This window comes from Podarcis vaucheri, assembly GCF_965113315.1.
Source record: "Podarcis vaucheri genome assembly, chromosome: 8".
In the NCBI taxonomy this organism is placed as follows: domain Eukaryota; kingdom Metazoa; phylum Chordata; class Lepidosauria; order Squamata; family Lacertidae; genus Podarcis; species Podarcis vaucheri.
Window position 1 is genome coordinate 71148978 of NC_138766.1, and position 16536 is coordinate 71165513.

At 40.3% G+C, this 16536-nt stretch overlaps 1 protein-coding gene across 9 annotated transcripts in view; it reads right to left on the bottom strand.

Annotated features, from left to right (window-relative positions):
* RNF19A (ring finger protein 19A, RBR E3 ubiquitin protein ligase) overlaps positions 1–16536 on the bottom strand; it is a 49830-nt gene that overhangs the window by 11541 nt on the left and 21753 nt on the right. For 5 of the 9 annotated variants that reach the window (XM_082235584.1, XM_082235586.1, XM_082235585.1 and 2 more), the window contains 8 exons: positions 12078–12286; positions 9669–9813; positions 8466–8628; positions 7933–8047; positions 7075–7236; positions 6358–6571; positions 5449–5592; positions 1819–3984 (listed from right to left, as the gene is read on the bottom strand). In XM_082235584.1, coding sequence (XP_082091710.1) covers positions 3306–3984; positions 5449–5592; positions 6358–6571; positions 7075–7236; positions 7933–8047; positions 8466–8628; positions 9669–9813; positions 12078–12286 — 1831 coding nt within the window. In that variant the 3' untranslated portion in view covers positions 1819–3305. Of the gene's footprint in view, positions 1–32; positions 272–1818; positions 3985–5448; positions 5593–6357; positions 6572–7074; positions 7237–7932; positions 8048–8465; positions 8629–9668; positions 9814–12077; positions 12287–16536 lie in introns of those variants that run through there. The other 4 variants (XR_014222836.1, XR_014222837.1, XM_082235588.1 and 1 more) reach the window with 2 other exon arrangements.

Here is a 16536-nt window from a genome sequence, read left to right on the forward strand (position 1 = left end):
CAAATGAACCCTGTATTAATACTGTCTTCCCATTTGAGGAAGGATGATTCACAACCACAGTTTTAATTGTACAGGTATGAAAATCGAGTAACAGAAATACTGAGCTTTCATAGTTGCTTAAAAAGAACCCAAACCAAGAACTGCAAGACTCAAAACTTAGTGCACTCCAAAGGAAATTCCATAACTCCTTACATTTAGTCAGGTGTGGAGTACGAAGACAACGCATGAGCTTTTTTCTATCTTGGCAGCAGCTTCTTTCCTAGCCTGGGCCCTGCAGTCACACAGAAGTATGAGTGAATTAAAAAGATTCAAAAATGATGACATCTACACATTACAAACCTTGTTGCGCAAGTTTCTTCTGCTATAGTGGTTCATAAAACTAATTCTTTATAATATGTGGAACCTGAGATCTTACTTAACAGCACTGTCAGATCAGAGCAAAAGACTGTTTCCAACAGTGGTCAATCAGATGTTTCTTAGATACCTTCAAGTATGGCCCCAGCCCTCAGGTGCTTGTCACCAGCAGCTGGGATTCAGCAGTACACTACTTCTGACCAAGGAGACTCCCATTTAGTTTGTTGGCTAATCGACATTGACTGATAGACAAGATTCATGGAGAAATTATTTATTTCCCCTTTAAGTCAGTGGCCATCACATCCTGCAGCAGTGAATTCCTTAATTATGTGGTATGTGAAGTACTTGTCTATCCTGAATCTACTTTTAGTGGATGACTCCAAGGTCTTCGTGCTTTGCAAAAGGAAATAATTTGTTTACCTACCCTAACCATACATTTTACAAACATCTATTGTGTCCCCCTCCACTCTTAGGAACTTTTTTAGTTTAGGAAAAAAATACTAACAGTTCAGTCTTTTATTTTTCATAAGGTACTGCATAATAGTTGGTCAGTAAATATATGGTTGCTGCAGCAAAGGAAATAACTGGGAGCACATATAGACCATTATAGCAAACCTGACTTATGCCATCACCACTCATATGCTATCAGAAGTGAAACTACCCATTAGGAACTCCTACATCAAGCAGTTTTAAGGATGTTTTGACCATTTTGCAGTATCTGACTAGGAAGCAAAGGAATTTTACAAAATTCCTACCATATTATTATTTTTATTAAGTCTTCTTACCCATCCATCATAAGATCCCAGGGGGTGTTACACAAACTGAATATACAATTATAAAAAAACACAACAAAATTATAAAACACTCTTTAAATAAAATGTTCAGATCAGGTTTCCAATTAAAGTTAAAAAAAAATGGCAAAACATGCCAAACTTTTGTTTCCAAGTTTACATTTATCTGTAGGATAAGACATACAAAATTATATTACACACTGTTTGCCATAAAACAGTTTTAATGTAGTAAAAAATACTGGAAATAAAAATAAGATGCTATATTGAATATTTTCTGTGAAATGTCACAGGAGAGATTATTTGCCCATGTAGCCCCGTATTGTGTACTGTGGCTGGCAGTAGCTCCCCAAGGTCTGACAGACAGACCAACTTCACATTCCCTGCTACCAGATCTTTTTAACTGGAAATGCCAGAGATTGAACATGACATTCTGCATGCAAGGCATGTATGTGCTCCACAGCTGAGCTATGCTTCTTGTCCTATATTCACTACAATAAACTATTTCTGATGGCCTCAGTCCAACTTGATAAGTAGCTGAGATGGGAGAGGTGAAAATGCAAGACTCTTTTGGGGGCCATTCTTTGAAACAGCTATTTCATCCCACACCAATAGTGTCTATGTTTGATCTCCAGGCTAAAGGTTCTTTGTTCAAATGGACAGAAGACAACCAAAATAGTACTCAGACATTTATTTCAGGTATGCAGTTTACACACATCATTGAGCAAAAGAAAAGAGCAAATATACAAATATTGTAACAAGCGTTACCAAATGACGGATCTGGCACTAGTGTTATAAGCCGATTAAAGAAACTGGTGAAGGGAAGTCATGGAGGAGGGCTGCAGCTCACAGCAGCCGTCTTCTCATACAACCAAACTTTCAGTAGCACCATAATGGCAATACTTACAAAAAACACAGAACAAAAATTGGAGGCTATTATGCCAAGGATAATCATATTATTTTTTTCTTTTGGGGGAGGGGCAGAGGGCACATATCATTATGGATTGTGTAGCAAACATCTAACAGTGCAGACGCCTGAGCTAGCTTCAGGTTATGTTTAGCTGAATATCTTCCATAAGGAGGATAACGTGGGAAAGCCCCAAAAGCCAGCCAAATTTGAAGCCCAAATTTTGTATATGTGCAAGCTCTGCACTGTGCTTTATTTCTGTGCATGTGACTCGCAAAAGGGATGTCAGAAAAGTTATCCACTAAAAGCCTGAGTGAGTCTTTGGTAGGCTAATACTTCAGTATTACGATACCCATTAATCTACCACAGTCAGTTGATTTTCTGAAGTTTTCCTTTAGCTTCCAAAAAGGTGGCAAGAGAAAACATTCTGGAAAACTGTACAGTGAAAGCATCAACAGACCAGGCACTTAAACCCCCAGTCTTTTCCAAAGGCACCAAGAATTAAACAGCATAACTGAAGTCCCCTGTGTGAAAGGCGACTATATCAGCTTCACTATAATGGATTACAAATTAAAATGATCTTAAATTTTACAAAAACTTTTATACAGCATATCATAACCTTACCTTCTGCTGTCAGTTGCAAATATAATTAAATTACCCCCACTTGCTTGATAAGGAGACGTCACCTTGCTACCTATCATATATCAAGTACCAGTTTTTCATACTTAAAAGTTATATTAAATGCCATAACCTTGCTCAAGGAACGTTGTGTGTCTCAGCATTGCCTAGAACAGATTACATTCTGTCCCAGGCAATATTAACAGCACTGAAATATTTGGTATGGTTAATGCAACTTATTTTTGCTAGGTGCTATTCACAAGAGCTTGAAGTTAAGTTACTGCTGGGGACTACAAACCACTTGCTGAGTTTTTACATGATATCTATGAACAAGTGGTCACTTCTGCAGCTGACACGAGTCAGCTTTTGCCCCTACCCAAATGCAGACCTTCAGCAAAGTTATGGCAATAATACAAAACATCAACATATTCATTTCATTGTAATGCACTTGTTTACACCTTCATGTCACTTCACATAGTTCTGCAACAGAGTTCCACGCAAAGCATTCTGCCTTAATAGAGATATATAAAATGTAAATTGCATTGAAGCTTTGCTTCTGATGGCCGCTGAAAGTTACCTGACCAGCTAACAGAAAAGGGCTCTTTAGTGGTAAATACATTTCTGCAGCACTTACAGGTTTAAATCTCAGTCTGAATTGCAGCATTTAACTCCACAGCGTGCTGTGAATGGTTGTTGTTTGCTTCTTTCAGTGTTTCACCAGTACCCATATCTGCAACACTTGAAGTCCCATTATAAACACATTCTTCAGCAATGTAACTCAGCTGTGGAGCCTCTGAGTTTGGAGCAGCTGGAATCAGCAACGAATTGCCACTTTGGTGTGGAGAGTTTTCTAAACGGTCATTTTCTACCTCTGGGAGAATGTTAACTGTGGTAAACCGGGTATGATAATCACTGGAACCATGGCTACATGAGGTTTTCATACTCTCCATATCAGAGCAACTAAACTCAGAAAAATGACTTGAGTGGGAATCAGCTACAGATGGGATACTGTCACTGAGAGAGGGAGAGTCAAATTCACTGGAGTTTGTGCTTTGTTGCTCTAATAATTGAGCATCCATGTCCTCTCTGGTCTCATTTATCTTCATGCTACTCTTTTTTCTTAGTTTACCTTTGCATTTTTTCCCTGCCGATGCATCTTTGGACCACTTGGTGGCACTAGATTTGTTTTCTGACAAGCAACCAGCGTTACTTTGACCTGCAGAACTACCATCGTCAACACTACTGCTGCCACTGTTGTGCCTGAATTTTGTGGGCTTTGATTCAATGTCTACTTGTACCTCCATACTGCTGCTATCTCTAGAAGGGGGAGAAGAGAGAAGTATTCATTAAAAAAATGTTTCAATTTGTGAAATTAAAAATGGAAAAATGAAATTTAAAAGCATTTTAACACAATGCAGTATAGCTTTAGGAAAAAATGGCACTAAAAGCCTGGTGACTCATTCTGCTAATATTGCCTTTAATAAAAAGATGTAATACAATACAAACACAACTATTTCAGGTGCTGAAACATTGCCTCTATTTATCTCTACCCATCCCTTTAAGGAAAAATGAGCCACTATTATTCAAATATAAGTTTAGTTTCTTTTTTTTTAGAACTGCAGATATAAAGCCTTGTGAACTGCAACTGATTTATGTGTTAAAACTCTGCTTTAAGAAAATAATTAACATATCAGATTTCTCACTGGACCTGTGCACATAATCCATTATCTTCACTGTTCACTTCATGGATCAGTTGCAGTAGGGTTTTGCCTTGGTAGTTCTTGTCACAATCCATTTTAGTCCTTGAAGTGTCATAGGACTTTCCACTGTTTTTAGTACACATATCTAAAAGCACATTATGAGAACTTCTTCCTAACTTTAATGTGCCACGGATCCACAAGCATACATTCCAGAAGCCCATCAACCATTTGTAAAAGATATCCAGAAATAAAACCATACAGGGTTGGATCCAGACATGCCAAATGGAAAAGGGTGAAAGGAATTTTCAGCAATTCCTCCTTCCCCCTGCAGCCTGCCAAAAGCAGTTCAAGACTCAGAGGACTACCTGGAGGCATTGGGGGGTGGGCTGCAGGAAGAATTGGTGGAAATCACTGCTCCCATCCAGCAGGAAGTCTCTACAAGACCTCAGTCCTTTCTGTGAATGAAATAAATCTGAAATTCACAGGATAGCCAAGCTGGATCTACCTTTACCAAGCTTTGCAAACTGTGGGAGGTGAGGAGATATAAAGACATCTCACACCAGTTTGTCAATAAAAAAGAAATGTGCAAATATAATTTTTAAAACCAAGCCAGGAAAAAAATTCTGCCAAGAGCTTTTATTCCAAGGCAAAACAGATGCACTAAGCGGACAGTGAAGATTTTGGATAGTTCTAGCAAGAAATCTGATTGACAAAGTTACTTCATAAAAGCAGAGATCCAAAGCTTTTTTAAAAAATGAATTTAACAAGGTTTTGTATCTGCAGGTCAAGAAAATTATATTTGAGTTATAGCAGCTCAAACCAAGAAGAAACTAAAAATCCCACCACCTCCCTGGCTCTGAAGGATTGAACTTTAGAAGGGTGGGGCAGAAATTTGATAATAAATAGATAAAAAATATTGTTACATCCAACAACAATCATACCAGAAATTTCAAAGAAGGGGAATTCATTAATGCTGCTTTTACAGACTACTACAAGGTATGCATATTGAATACGACATCGTTCAATTAACAGAATTGAATAAGCTGTATTTCTATTCACATTTCCACTACTTAATTCTTACCTGTCCAATGGGATATATGAATTTAAAATGGATCCAGCCATTGCTTTGGTGCTGGCATTGTCACTAACTGTTCCTAAACTAACGGTGCCCGACTCTCCACTCAAACTGCACCTTTCCTTCTGCACGTCTGCTTGAACTTCCAACCTTGGGGAGAAATTCAATTTTAGTTCTGTTATTATCTTTCAGCTTTCTTATCACTTGGGAGTCTTTTAGAAGCTTCTGCTTGCAAGCTACTCACAGGCATGTGGCTAGAGAATGAGACTCTTAATCTCAGGGTCGTGGGTTTGAGTCCCACAATGGGTCCTTTCCAACTCTACAATACTAGGATTCTATTATCTAGTTGGCTACTGTCAGAACAAAAGCTCCCCAGACTACAAAAGACCCATGTTTAGACAATATTTTCCTGTTGCCCCTGAAGCCATACACATGGTAGAAGGTAGAACTCCTTATGCTATTTTGGTACATTGCTCACTGTAGTTGAGACAGAAAACCAACTACAGAAGAATAGCACTATTTAGCCAAAAAAAAGAGGGGCATAAAATATCATTTATTATGAGACCAACACATTTCAGAAAAAAATATTCTCTCAAAGCCCCCCTTTTTAGCAACAGTTCTGACACACCAAACACATTGCACTAAATTCTGTTGCCAGAAACTTTCAAAGTGGCCTATGTAATTTGTGGCACCTGAACTTCCTTCCCTTCCTTTAACTGCAACTGAGTAATCAGGGATCAGAAATCTTCTTTAATCCATGTAAACAAAGTAACTGTTTTTAGACTACATGAGATCAAAATAAAAAAGTAGCACATCAGAATGTACAACATGAAAAAGTTCATCCTCTCAGAGCTAACTGTAGTTTGTTTACAAAAGCAGACACAAAAGCTGAACTTTGGACACAAATTATCTTACCTGTTAAAGCAGTTGACCATTGCACTTCCCGACAGACTCCCTGTTATACTGGCTCCAGCCAGGGCCATAGTGCTGGCAGTTTCGCTCAGATTGTCTCGAATTGCTCCCATTCTGTCCATATGGCTACCACTTGCACTCAGGCTTCCAGTCAATCCTCCAACACTTTCTTCCCCTATGCTGGGGTTATTACGTGCCTCTGCTACTGATGTGGTATCTAAAGGTAAAGACACTTAAACTCAGGACGCAAGGGTGAAACACGCTAAGATGAAAGCACAGTTGGCAAATCCACACAGTGATCAACTCCTGCCCGGAAACCAGTGTCCCCACTGTGGAAGGACGTGTGGATCCAGAATTGGCCTCCACAGTCTCTTACGGACTCATTGTTAAAACTGTGTTTATGGAAGACAATCTTATTCAGCTACGAGTGATTGCCAAAGAAGAAGATCTAAATATGAAAAGGGTGGTACTTAAAATTAATAGGAAAAGCATTTCACTGAAACTCCTTCAATGTAGAGAAAGACACTGCTCTCGGAAAAGCTGGAACAGTGACTACTAGGGTTGCTGCTAAGCTTTTCCATGTGTCCCAAGAATCTGGGTTAGTGCTGGTCCTAGACCAATATAACTACAATGTCTGCAAGAAGAGAGCATGTATACCATCTATCAACTCCAGCCATCAACTGAAGACATTGAGAAGAGACTGGAACAGACTTTCCTTACCTACTGCTGCATTTGTTCCACCAACAGTTATATCATTTTCATCATCAAATTCTATTCTCACACCCTTTCCATTGCCAGCCGATACACCGCAACCTCCGCTTCGGCAGAGAGAGATAGGAACTACTCCGTACACATAGGCCAACATAATCGGGACACCAATTCCTGCAATGAAAATGTAGAACACTATAATCAGTACAGAGTTGTCATGTGGTATCTCTATCTGTCTGTCTGTCTCTCTCACACACAGACACATACACACACGAGAGAGAGAGATCACTATATATATCATTATATAATTTAATTGGCTATCACAAAAAGTGGCAAAGAAAAGAAAAGCTGAATTACTACTATAGATGAAAAAGACATCCCCCTCAGTCCTATAAACACCTCCTGATGCCAGGAGTTTCTATGTGGCACTGAGATCCTCTGCTTCTAATGCCTCTCCCATTCGTTTCAACTGATGAATCAGGTCTGTATGTACACTGTTTTGTACCACTGGGTGTGGTTCTTCCCTTGGAATTGATGGGGCTTGACCCCAGGGCTCACATACATATCTGAGCACACACAGGTATATTGTACTGAGGCCCTGGTTTTCAGAGAGAATCTTACCAAACCTACAATAATTGGGAAGAGTGATTAGGCACAGGGATTGTTTCAGCTCCACATACTTTTATAATCTAGTAATGCATTTTTGAAAAATAGGGTTCAGAGCTGTAAAATGAATGTCAAGCAGCATCGATAATATCAATTCTTTGTTCCCCACCTTTACAGCAAAGTGTAAACAAAGCTTTTTATAAATCAGTACAAATAACTAATTCTGAAAGGGTTTTCCTGATTTTTACCTGCACCTTTACTTACCAACAGTTACTGCAGCTACAACTGGTGAAACAATTACAGACAAGGTTACGCCACCTGCAATGGCCAAGTTCCTCTTGTGCTTTGAAATGTCTTTACCTTCATAGCGATTGTGAATCTTTAAGAAAAAGAGCATTTTAGAATGCATTGCACATCACAAAACTGAGAAGTATTTCCTACACACACACACACACACACACACAGAGAGAGAGAGAGAGACATATTATTTTGAGCTGCCTTTTCTTAAATGAAGCTCACAGATATATAGACAGAAACTGTTTGCAAATATTACTAGCTTATTTAATTCTATGCTGCTGCATACTTTTTTTAAAAAAAGTGAGTTTTTTTAAAAATTAACTTTTTTCCTGGTTCTAGATACATTTCTTTATGTAAGTTGACTAAAGGCAGTCTCTCTCTCTCTATATATATAATACTACAATATCTTAAAGCACATGTTGCTGTGTGAACAAGTCTTAAACATGTGCACAAAAGTATCCAAGTCCTATGTAACTGAACTAAACACACAGTCACCTTACCTTACGCCCAACATATACAGGTATTCCGATAATCATAGCTGGAATAGCAATGCCTGCTATTAAGGCGATTCCCACAGGTGCACCCACAAGCGTCCCTAGTTGCCACAGTATTTTCTTCTTCCGACTCCATGGTTTTTTCCCCCAGAATGTACAACCTGATGGGCTATTTGAAGAAATTTTCCATAAGTAAGGCAAACTTATGACTCACAGTGAATAGTCTTAACTAACCATCAGTTTTATAATAACATTCTCTAACAGAGAGAGCAAGAATACTTGAATCTGCAGTCCTGCTAAAAGTGTTAATGTAATGTAACGTTTCAGGTTGTGGAGAAAGTAATCTGAAACTAATATAGTACCAGACCAGCAGTACAACATTTATATCCAGTGCATTTTCTTTTTGGTTCCATCAGATCATGGCTCTTCCCAGGGCTGATGCTAAAATGTGCAACTCAGGATTTGGAACAAAGTTTCTCCACCTACGTTTTAAATGAACCTCTTTACTATGAATGGGGAAAATTTACCTTCCTCAATTTTAACTGAAACATCTGACATGTTTTGTCTTTCTCTAGGAATTGTGTGTTTTACTTAGGCAAAAGCTCTAAGGCCTGTTGATGAAGTGTTATGGCAGCAGCTGCCCCACTTGTTCTGAACACAACTAGACACAATAACAAACAGAATGTCCTCTTTACAAAAGGCTTCTCCAAGCATGTAGGACATATGATGGGAGGCAGGGATTGTTGTGATAGAGTTGATTCTATTGCTATCTTTCCTAGTGAAATTTACTGCAGGAAGTCCATTTTCTAATCTCCCACAGTAAGTCCTGGGGTTTCCCCGTCACTTTATCATATTCTGAAGAGAGCTTCAGTGTGCACCAAGCTATAGAAAGCAGGGCACTTCCTGTAGTTGACACCCATGCAATGGAAAGTCCTGCCTTATCTAATGTCAGTAAACTCCCTCTCAAACCAGTTTTATATATATATAAAATCTAACCAGGTATGAAAATAGAATTCCATCTCAAACTAAAGACTACATCAAATGTGCATGATCAAAACAAATGTCACTTGTTCCTTTATTCACTCACTCACTCACTCACTCATTCATTCATTCATTCATTCATTCATTTTAAAGGATTTATAGCCTAGCCTGCTGTTAATTAGTGGGGTACAACATGAAGTGAGGTACATGAACTCTATCAATACATACCTTAAATAATGCAAGTCTGAAATCTCCTTCATGCATAGCCAACAGAATTCACATCCACAGACCGCACATGTCATATGATTGCAGCTTCCATCATTCATCTTTATTATATAAGCAGCACAGCGTGGGCATGGCTTTATGTCATCAGCTGTTTAAAAAGAAACCCAATGAAACCATGCTGCTTATGAGAACAACCAACACTGAAAATCATGTCTGGAAATGTTTGTAAATTTTAACTGGTTGCAACCAATTCCAAGTTCAGCCTAACTTAATAAAGAATTAACCTAAAGGGAGAAAAATTTAACTGGAGGACCGGGAGATCTGTGGATGCATACAAAATTAATAAATAATAACAGGTACATGCAGGTACCCTTTACGCAATTTTTGTGCAATGAGCTAGCTAGCTCGGTTGCTTCAGCCTGTTGTTCGCAGTCAGCAAGGAAAGTCAGTGCTGTTTGGACACCTGGGATCCAAAAGAACTTCTGTTTTCTTCTCCCTTTTAGTGAATTATTCCTGCATCTGTCTTATTTAGAGTAGTCCTTGGGATCTCCATAGTTTGCCCCTTTTTCCCATGGCAACCAGGATACATATATCCTATGGATAGTTCATTTGCGAGAAGGTACTCTCTAGAAGTTATTTTCTGCAACTACTACTACACAGTAAGCGTGGGTGGAAGCTAAATACAGTGGTTCCTCGCAAGACAAAATTAACCCGTTCCGCGAGTCTCTAGCGGTTTTTTCGTCTTGCGAAGCAACCCTATTAGCGGCTTAGCGGATTAGCGCTATTAGCGGTTTAGCGGCTATTAAAGGCTTAGCGGATTAGCGGCTAAAAGGCTATTGGCAGTTTAGCGGCTTAGAAAAAGGGGGGGAGCGGGGGAAAAATCGGAACACTCGCAAGACGTTTTCGTCTTGCAAAGCAAGCCCATAGGGAAAATCGTCTTGCGAAGCAGCTCAAAAACGGAAAACCCTTTCGTCTAGCGGGTTTTCCATCTTGCGAGGCATTCGTCTTGCGGGGCACCACTGTAATCCCTTTTCTATATGGCAAATGCAAAACATGAACACTTGGGAAAGTGGCTTAGGCGTGTCTCTTGCAGTGTAGGAGCACTCCAGGCACTCATTAAGAATTCAATGTATACTTAACTTACAGTTCAACAATACCCATACCTCCTTCAGAAGTAGTCTCTGTGCTTAATGGGACTTACTCCCAGGTAAGTGGGTACAAAATAGCAGCCTTGGCTTTGGTTTAGAATTGACGCTGGGGGAAATGGGGGTTTTGTGCCTTTAACAGTTGCATCTCCACAATCAAGACCAGCAGGACACAGATCTTCCCATGATAAACATAAGGTTGAGGTGGTTGACCATGTTCTCTTATTTTGTGTTATACCATGTTCCTATGGCAGCCATTTTGTGGCAAAACATGTTCACTGGCATGGGTGTAGCCAGGATTTTCCTTAGGAGGAGCAGGCCTTTTGTTAGGGAGGCAGAACCTCAGTTAGCTATGTATTTTTATTTACAGGGGGCAGCTATCCCTCCCTGCCCCGCCCCCCGGCTATGCCCATGTCTACTGGTCCCAAAAGGTTAGCAACCCCTGCTCTAAGTCAACATCTGTGACTCAGTATAACAAAGAAGCACCTGGGTCAGATGTTCTGACTATCCATATTCCAAATAAAAATCCAACAGAGAGTACAGTGAAGTTTTTCACTCTAAATCAAGTCAGTAATGATACTCTAAAGCGATGCTAACTCCTCCCCCTTGCCCAAGATTCTGATGAGGTTTCTGGCTGTCCAGTGTGAAATAAGTTCACTGACAAAGTAAGGCATTATATGCAGTCAGTCCTCTTGCACAGGTTACCAAGGAGCTTATCATAGGTGAGTCAACAGATAGCCTGTTTTCGCTTCATATTGTATAAATCTTTTGCCTTTAAAACAGGTGGGTAGGCAATGGTTATCAGCTGCAGAAGTGTAAGCACAAGGGCAGTTGTTTTTTTAATTAAAAAATCTAGTATAGTAAGCTCTGTCCTTCACTTTGTACTTAAGTCATTGCTTATATTTTGAAGGCCTCCCCAAAAGTAATCATAAAAACAAAATAATTCATGAATGGAATCTCAAACCAAGACAATCATGAAAATGTCTAGTTTCACTGCACTGTGATATTTGGATGAAGTATGGTAAAGAAATTTAATAAATAACAACAACAACAACAACGATATTGGTTAACCTCAATTAAGTCAACCATTATCAGTCAACTTTTGGATCATCTGTTTATGAAAGTTTGTACTATTTGCATAATGCTAAAATAAGGGCTACTGGACTCAGCTCTCCTTTCTTAATAAACATCAATAATCAGTGAACAAAACAGTTATCTGATAGTTTAAAATGTTTTAAAGACACCTAGTATTTCAGTTAATAAATACCTGCTGCTCCAGACTCCTGGCTGTAGCTAATGGACGAAGAACGAATTGTTCGCAAGCGTAGGCTCTGGGCTCTCTCCTGGCGAGCAGCATCACAAGTCTGGTTGGGATGCCAAATTTGTTTACAATGATAGCAAAATTCAGTTCCACAGCCTTCACGTCCACATGTAAGTTTAGGACAGCTTGCACACCCAAAAGCGATTACAGCATACCTTAAAATGTTCAAGAATAAGTAGGGGGAAGATTGTTATTCTCAGTACTGCACAGTGGCAAGAAGAAAAGCTGACTTTCGGAGATAAATTAAGAAATATCCCTTATTCTGAAAACAAAGCTCCATTGTCATTGTGATCTAGCTAACAAAACTCTGAAGATCTGATCCTAACAATCTAAGTCCTTGTATTTCATTCTCTGTGTAGCATGTACTCTTTGATCTAAGTCTCAAGTTTAACAGTGAGAATGGTACATTCCAGATTCCCACATTTCTAAATGCTTGGTGCTGACCTCAAGCCATCTATAATAATTGTGTTATTTTTAAGTCTTTCAAAGTTGCACACATTTTAGTGGTTAAGAGTTAGCCCAAATAAACTATGTAATTGCAGTTGCTTGCAGTTGCTTGTGTTCAGTGAAGCCCACAGTAGACACTACAAATGACAAATAAGCAATCAATAGGTCTAATCTTAAATTCCTCAAACCACCTCATCAAACTAAGGCAAAAAGGAGTACCCACCAGTTGCTTGCAGCCATTTTATATAGTAACTTGAGTTGTGAGAATAAAATTAGTTATTCTCAAAACCTCTTAAAGCCAAACTATAGAGAACTACTATCCTCAAAAGCAACAAAAGGTCAATGTTGTGTAGCATGAACTAATATAACTTAAAAAAAAAAAACTATTTCCAATCCTGTGACTTGTCTACTATATAAAATACGACATAAGGACCATCTCAGGCTTCCTCATCATCACTGTGGCAGCCAATGACTGGAACAGATCCCACTAAAATGCAGTCTCTGGTCCTGCATTCAAAATGTTATCTCCTGGTTCACCCTTTATGTTCCCTCCATGGTGTGGAAGCATTGGGAGGAATGTGGAAGCCCAAGGTTTGCTCTGAATTTCACAATCTGCAAAATCCCAGGGGCCCAGGTCCAGCTGAAAACAAGCTTAGAGTCAAATAATATTTCTGAGAACACAAAGTTGATGGTAATCTAAATTTTCATATTCCAACCCAACAATTATCAGAGAGAAGTGGGACACATTGTACCAAGCATATGTGACAGAAAATCAGTGAGCACTGGAGAGTTAACAGTGTCTCTTATAATACACAAGAGGTTTGACTCTGAAATTAAGCTGTTAATCCCAGCTTTTCCCCATGAACATTCTCTAATCAATAATAGTAATGCAATAATGCCATTTGTAGAAGGGAAGGCATGTTCAATAGACCAACAGGGATTCTGACCCCTTTTGTGTAGAAATAGGGGCTTTGCTGGCAAAATCAGAGAACAGAGGTATAAAACATTAGGCGTCTGCATTTCAGTCTTCTCACATGCTTAGAAACTAATCCTCAGTATCTAGAAGCATCAAGCCTCAGGCTGTTTAAAGATATATGGGGGGGGAGAGAGAAGAAGAGAGAGGAGGAGGGACAGCGACACTTTTGTACTATAGGCTACATTGCAGCTACACAAATACTTCTGGATTCCACAGACACACACACACACACCCCATCCTCCAGCTAGGCAACAGCAATCAAGGAGGATGCAGAGCAGGGCTGATGAAAACTTTAACTTGGAGAGGAGGCATAGCCTAGGGAGAGTCCCAAGGGCTAGTGGGAGAGGTCTGTGGGGCTGTGTCATTCCCAGATTCAACATACTAAGCAACAGCACAGCACAACAACAATGGGGAGGAGCAAAGTTCTCTGATCTTTGCCCTGGGAGCCTGTGCAATTGTGCCAAGCCATGGTTTGGCTTAGCATGACATATGAAGCAGGCCACTCACAGAACTTGCTACTCAACAAAAGAGAACTGATGTGCTGTATATTAAAAATCAGCACACTTCTGGGTGCAGACTGTTTATATCAGGGGGGAACCTCAGGTCCAGGAGCTAAATGCAGGCCTCCAAGCATTTCTATCTGACACTTGGGACTAAACCCAGCTCATGCCCCCCTCCCAGACTACACCAGCCCTACTCTATGCCTACCTTGATACCTTTTGGCAGGCTGGCTTTTGTGTGGTTGGAATGTAGCTGACCTCAAAGAAGTAAGAGTCATCCATAGCCACACCCATGTTTTGTCTCTGGCCTACCAATTACATGCTTCCCTCAGAAGGTCACCGTATAGTGGCCCTCAGTATGCAAAATGCTCCCCATCCCTGGTTTATATTATTGCTTTATTTGTCATCTAATATCTTACTTTATATCTTAAAATATTTTTAGACTGGGCAGTTTTTGTTTTTAATGCATGCATTGTCTTTTTGGCATTCCTCTTTCAAGAAGGAAAGTGGATATTTTTATCCCAATCTGTATTGGATATGTACCGTATTTTTCGCTCTATAGGATGCACTTTTTCCCCTCAAAAAAATGAAGGGGAAAAGTGTGTGGGTCCTATGGAGTGAATGCAGGCTTTCGCTGAAGCCTGGAGAGCGAGAGGAGTCGGTGCGCACCGACCCCTCTCACGTTCCAGGCTTCAGGAAGCTATCCGCAAGCCTGCGGAGCCCGGCGGGAACTCCCGCTGGGCTCTGCAGGCTTCCGGATAGCTGCCTGCAGCCCGAAGCCCGGGGAGCGTGGCGCTGTGCACCTGCAGCCCGAAGCCCGGGGAGCGCAGCGCTGTGCACCCTGGGCTTCGGGCAGCTCTCCGCAAGCCTGCGGAGCCTGGCGGGAGTTCCCATCGGGCTCTAAAGCCTTGCGGATAGCAGCCTGATGTCCCCGAAGCCAAAACAGTGAGACGGGGCACTGCGCAGCCCTCCGTCTCACTGTTCCAGCTTCAGGATGGCTAAGCAAAGCCTCCGCAGGGTGGCGGGGTGAAGGCACCCCGCAGCCCTGCGCAGGCTACAAAGGATGCCCCCAAAGCCTCAAGCCTTTGAAGTGCAGCTGCGCTCCAAAGGCTTCAGGGATCTTTGAGGCTGGTGGTGGGGGAAAGCAGAGCTTGCCCCCACCGCCAGCCCCACAAGCTCGGGCGGCAGCGGCAAGGCCTGCTCTTGAACGCACCTTGTTTTTGAGGGGGAGAACAAGAAAAAAAAATCCCCCCCTATTCACCCCCTCCTATGGTCCAGTGCGTCCTATGGTCCGGTGCGTCTAATTGAGCAAAAAATACGGTAATTGTTCTTATACGTGTAAGTGTTTTATATATGTTTTTATTGTATTATGAAATAGCATTGAGATGTTTCACAGGAAGTGGCTTAATAATAACAACAACAATGATGCAGAGCCCTTTAATTACAGGCTTGACCAGAGTGACATGCAATCCAGCCATGCAAAAGCAGCTCCTTCACCACTCTTGTAACACATGAATCATCTCTAACAAAGGAATCTATATGCAAGGTCACTGAGAAGTAAATCCAAGTGTGTTCAAATGAAGCTACCTACCAGAAAAGTGTATGCAAGATTGAAGCCCCAACCTAGGGCACAAAACTGAATCTGAACATTACACAGGACTCAGTAGATTAAAAAATAAAATAAAAGGTACAATCAACAAAAAATCATTTAAAATGAAAAGTCACTCAAATAAATCCATAGCATTGTGAATCAAGGAAAGGGGTGGTGAACAAAAACCTATTGTATTGTACTGATTAAATAATCAGGTAACTGGTTCCATGGGTCAATCAATTCTATTTCTCAAGGAGTTCCTCTTACTGTTTAACCAAAATCTAGCCTCCTATAATTTTAGTATTTTCTTGAAGGTGTGTAGTCTTCTCTTGGAACATGTTCCAACACATGGTTTGGAATCTATATGTTTCCAAGTTCATAAATGTTGTAGTGGGGCAGAGGAGGACATTCAAAATAGCTACAACCTTGTCCAGAAAACTGGCAACATCTCAAATTAAAAGAATTTTATGCTCCATACTTTTGGTCTAGGATTGGACTGATAAGAACAAGATGCTAAGCGCAAAGCAAGAAAAGCAAACCATACTTCTGCAATGTTTCTTTCTAAATAGGACAACAATCCAAATTTGATTCAAAGCCAATACTGGAGAACATGCAATTACTATCATTTGAACTACTGAAGAACTGGAAAAAAAAATTAGTTATTCAGTCAATCAATAGATATTTAGTAATTACTATCCAACATATGCAGAAGTGAAAAAACATACTCATCTGTTATTCTCCATGGAAAACCAATTACTTCCCTACTACCAGCTCATTTTCCATGCTATTTTATTTACAACATCACTATACTTTTTCTCACCAGCCACCTGTTCCTAGCTACACACAGTCTTCTTGCTAACATGATAATGCAGCACTTCAGGTCACAGAATA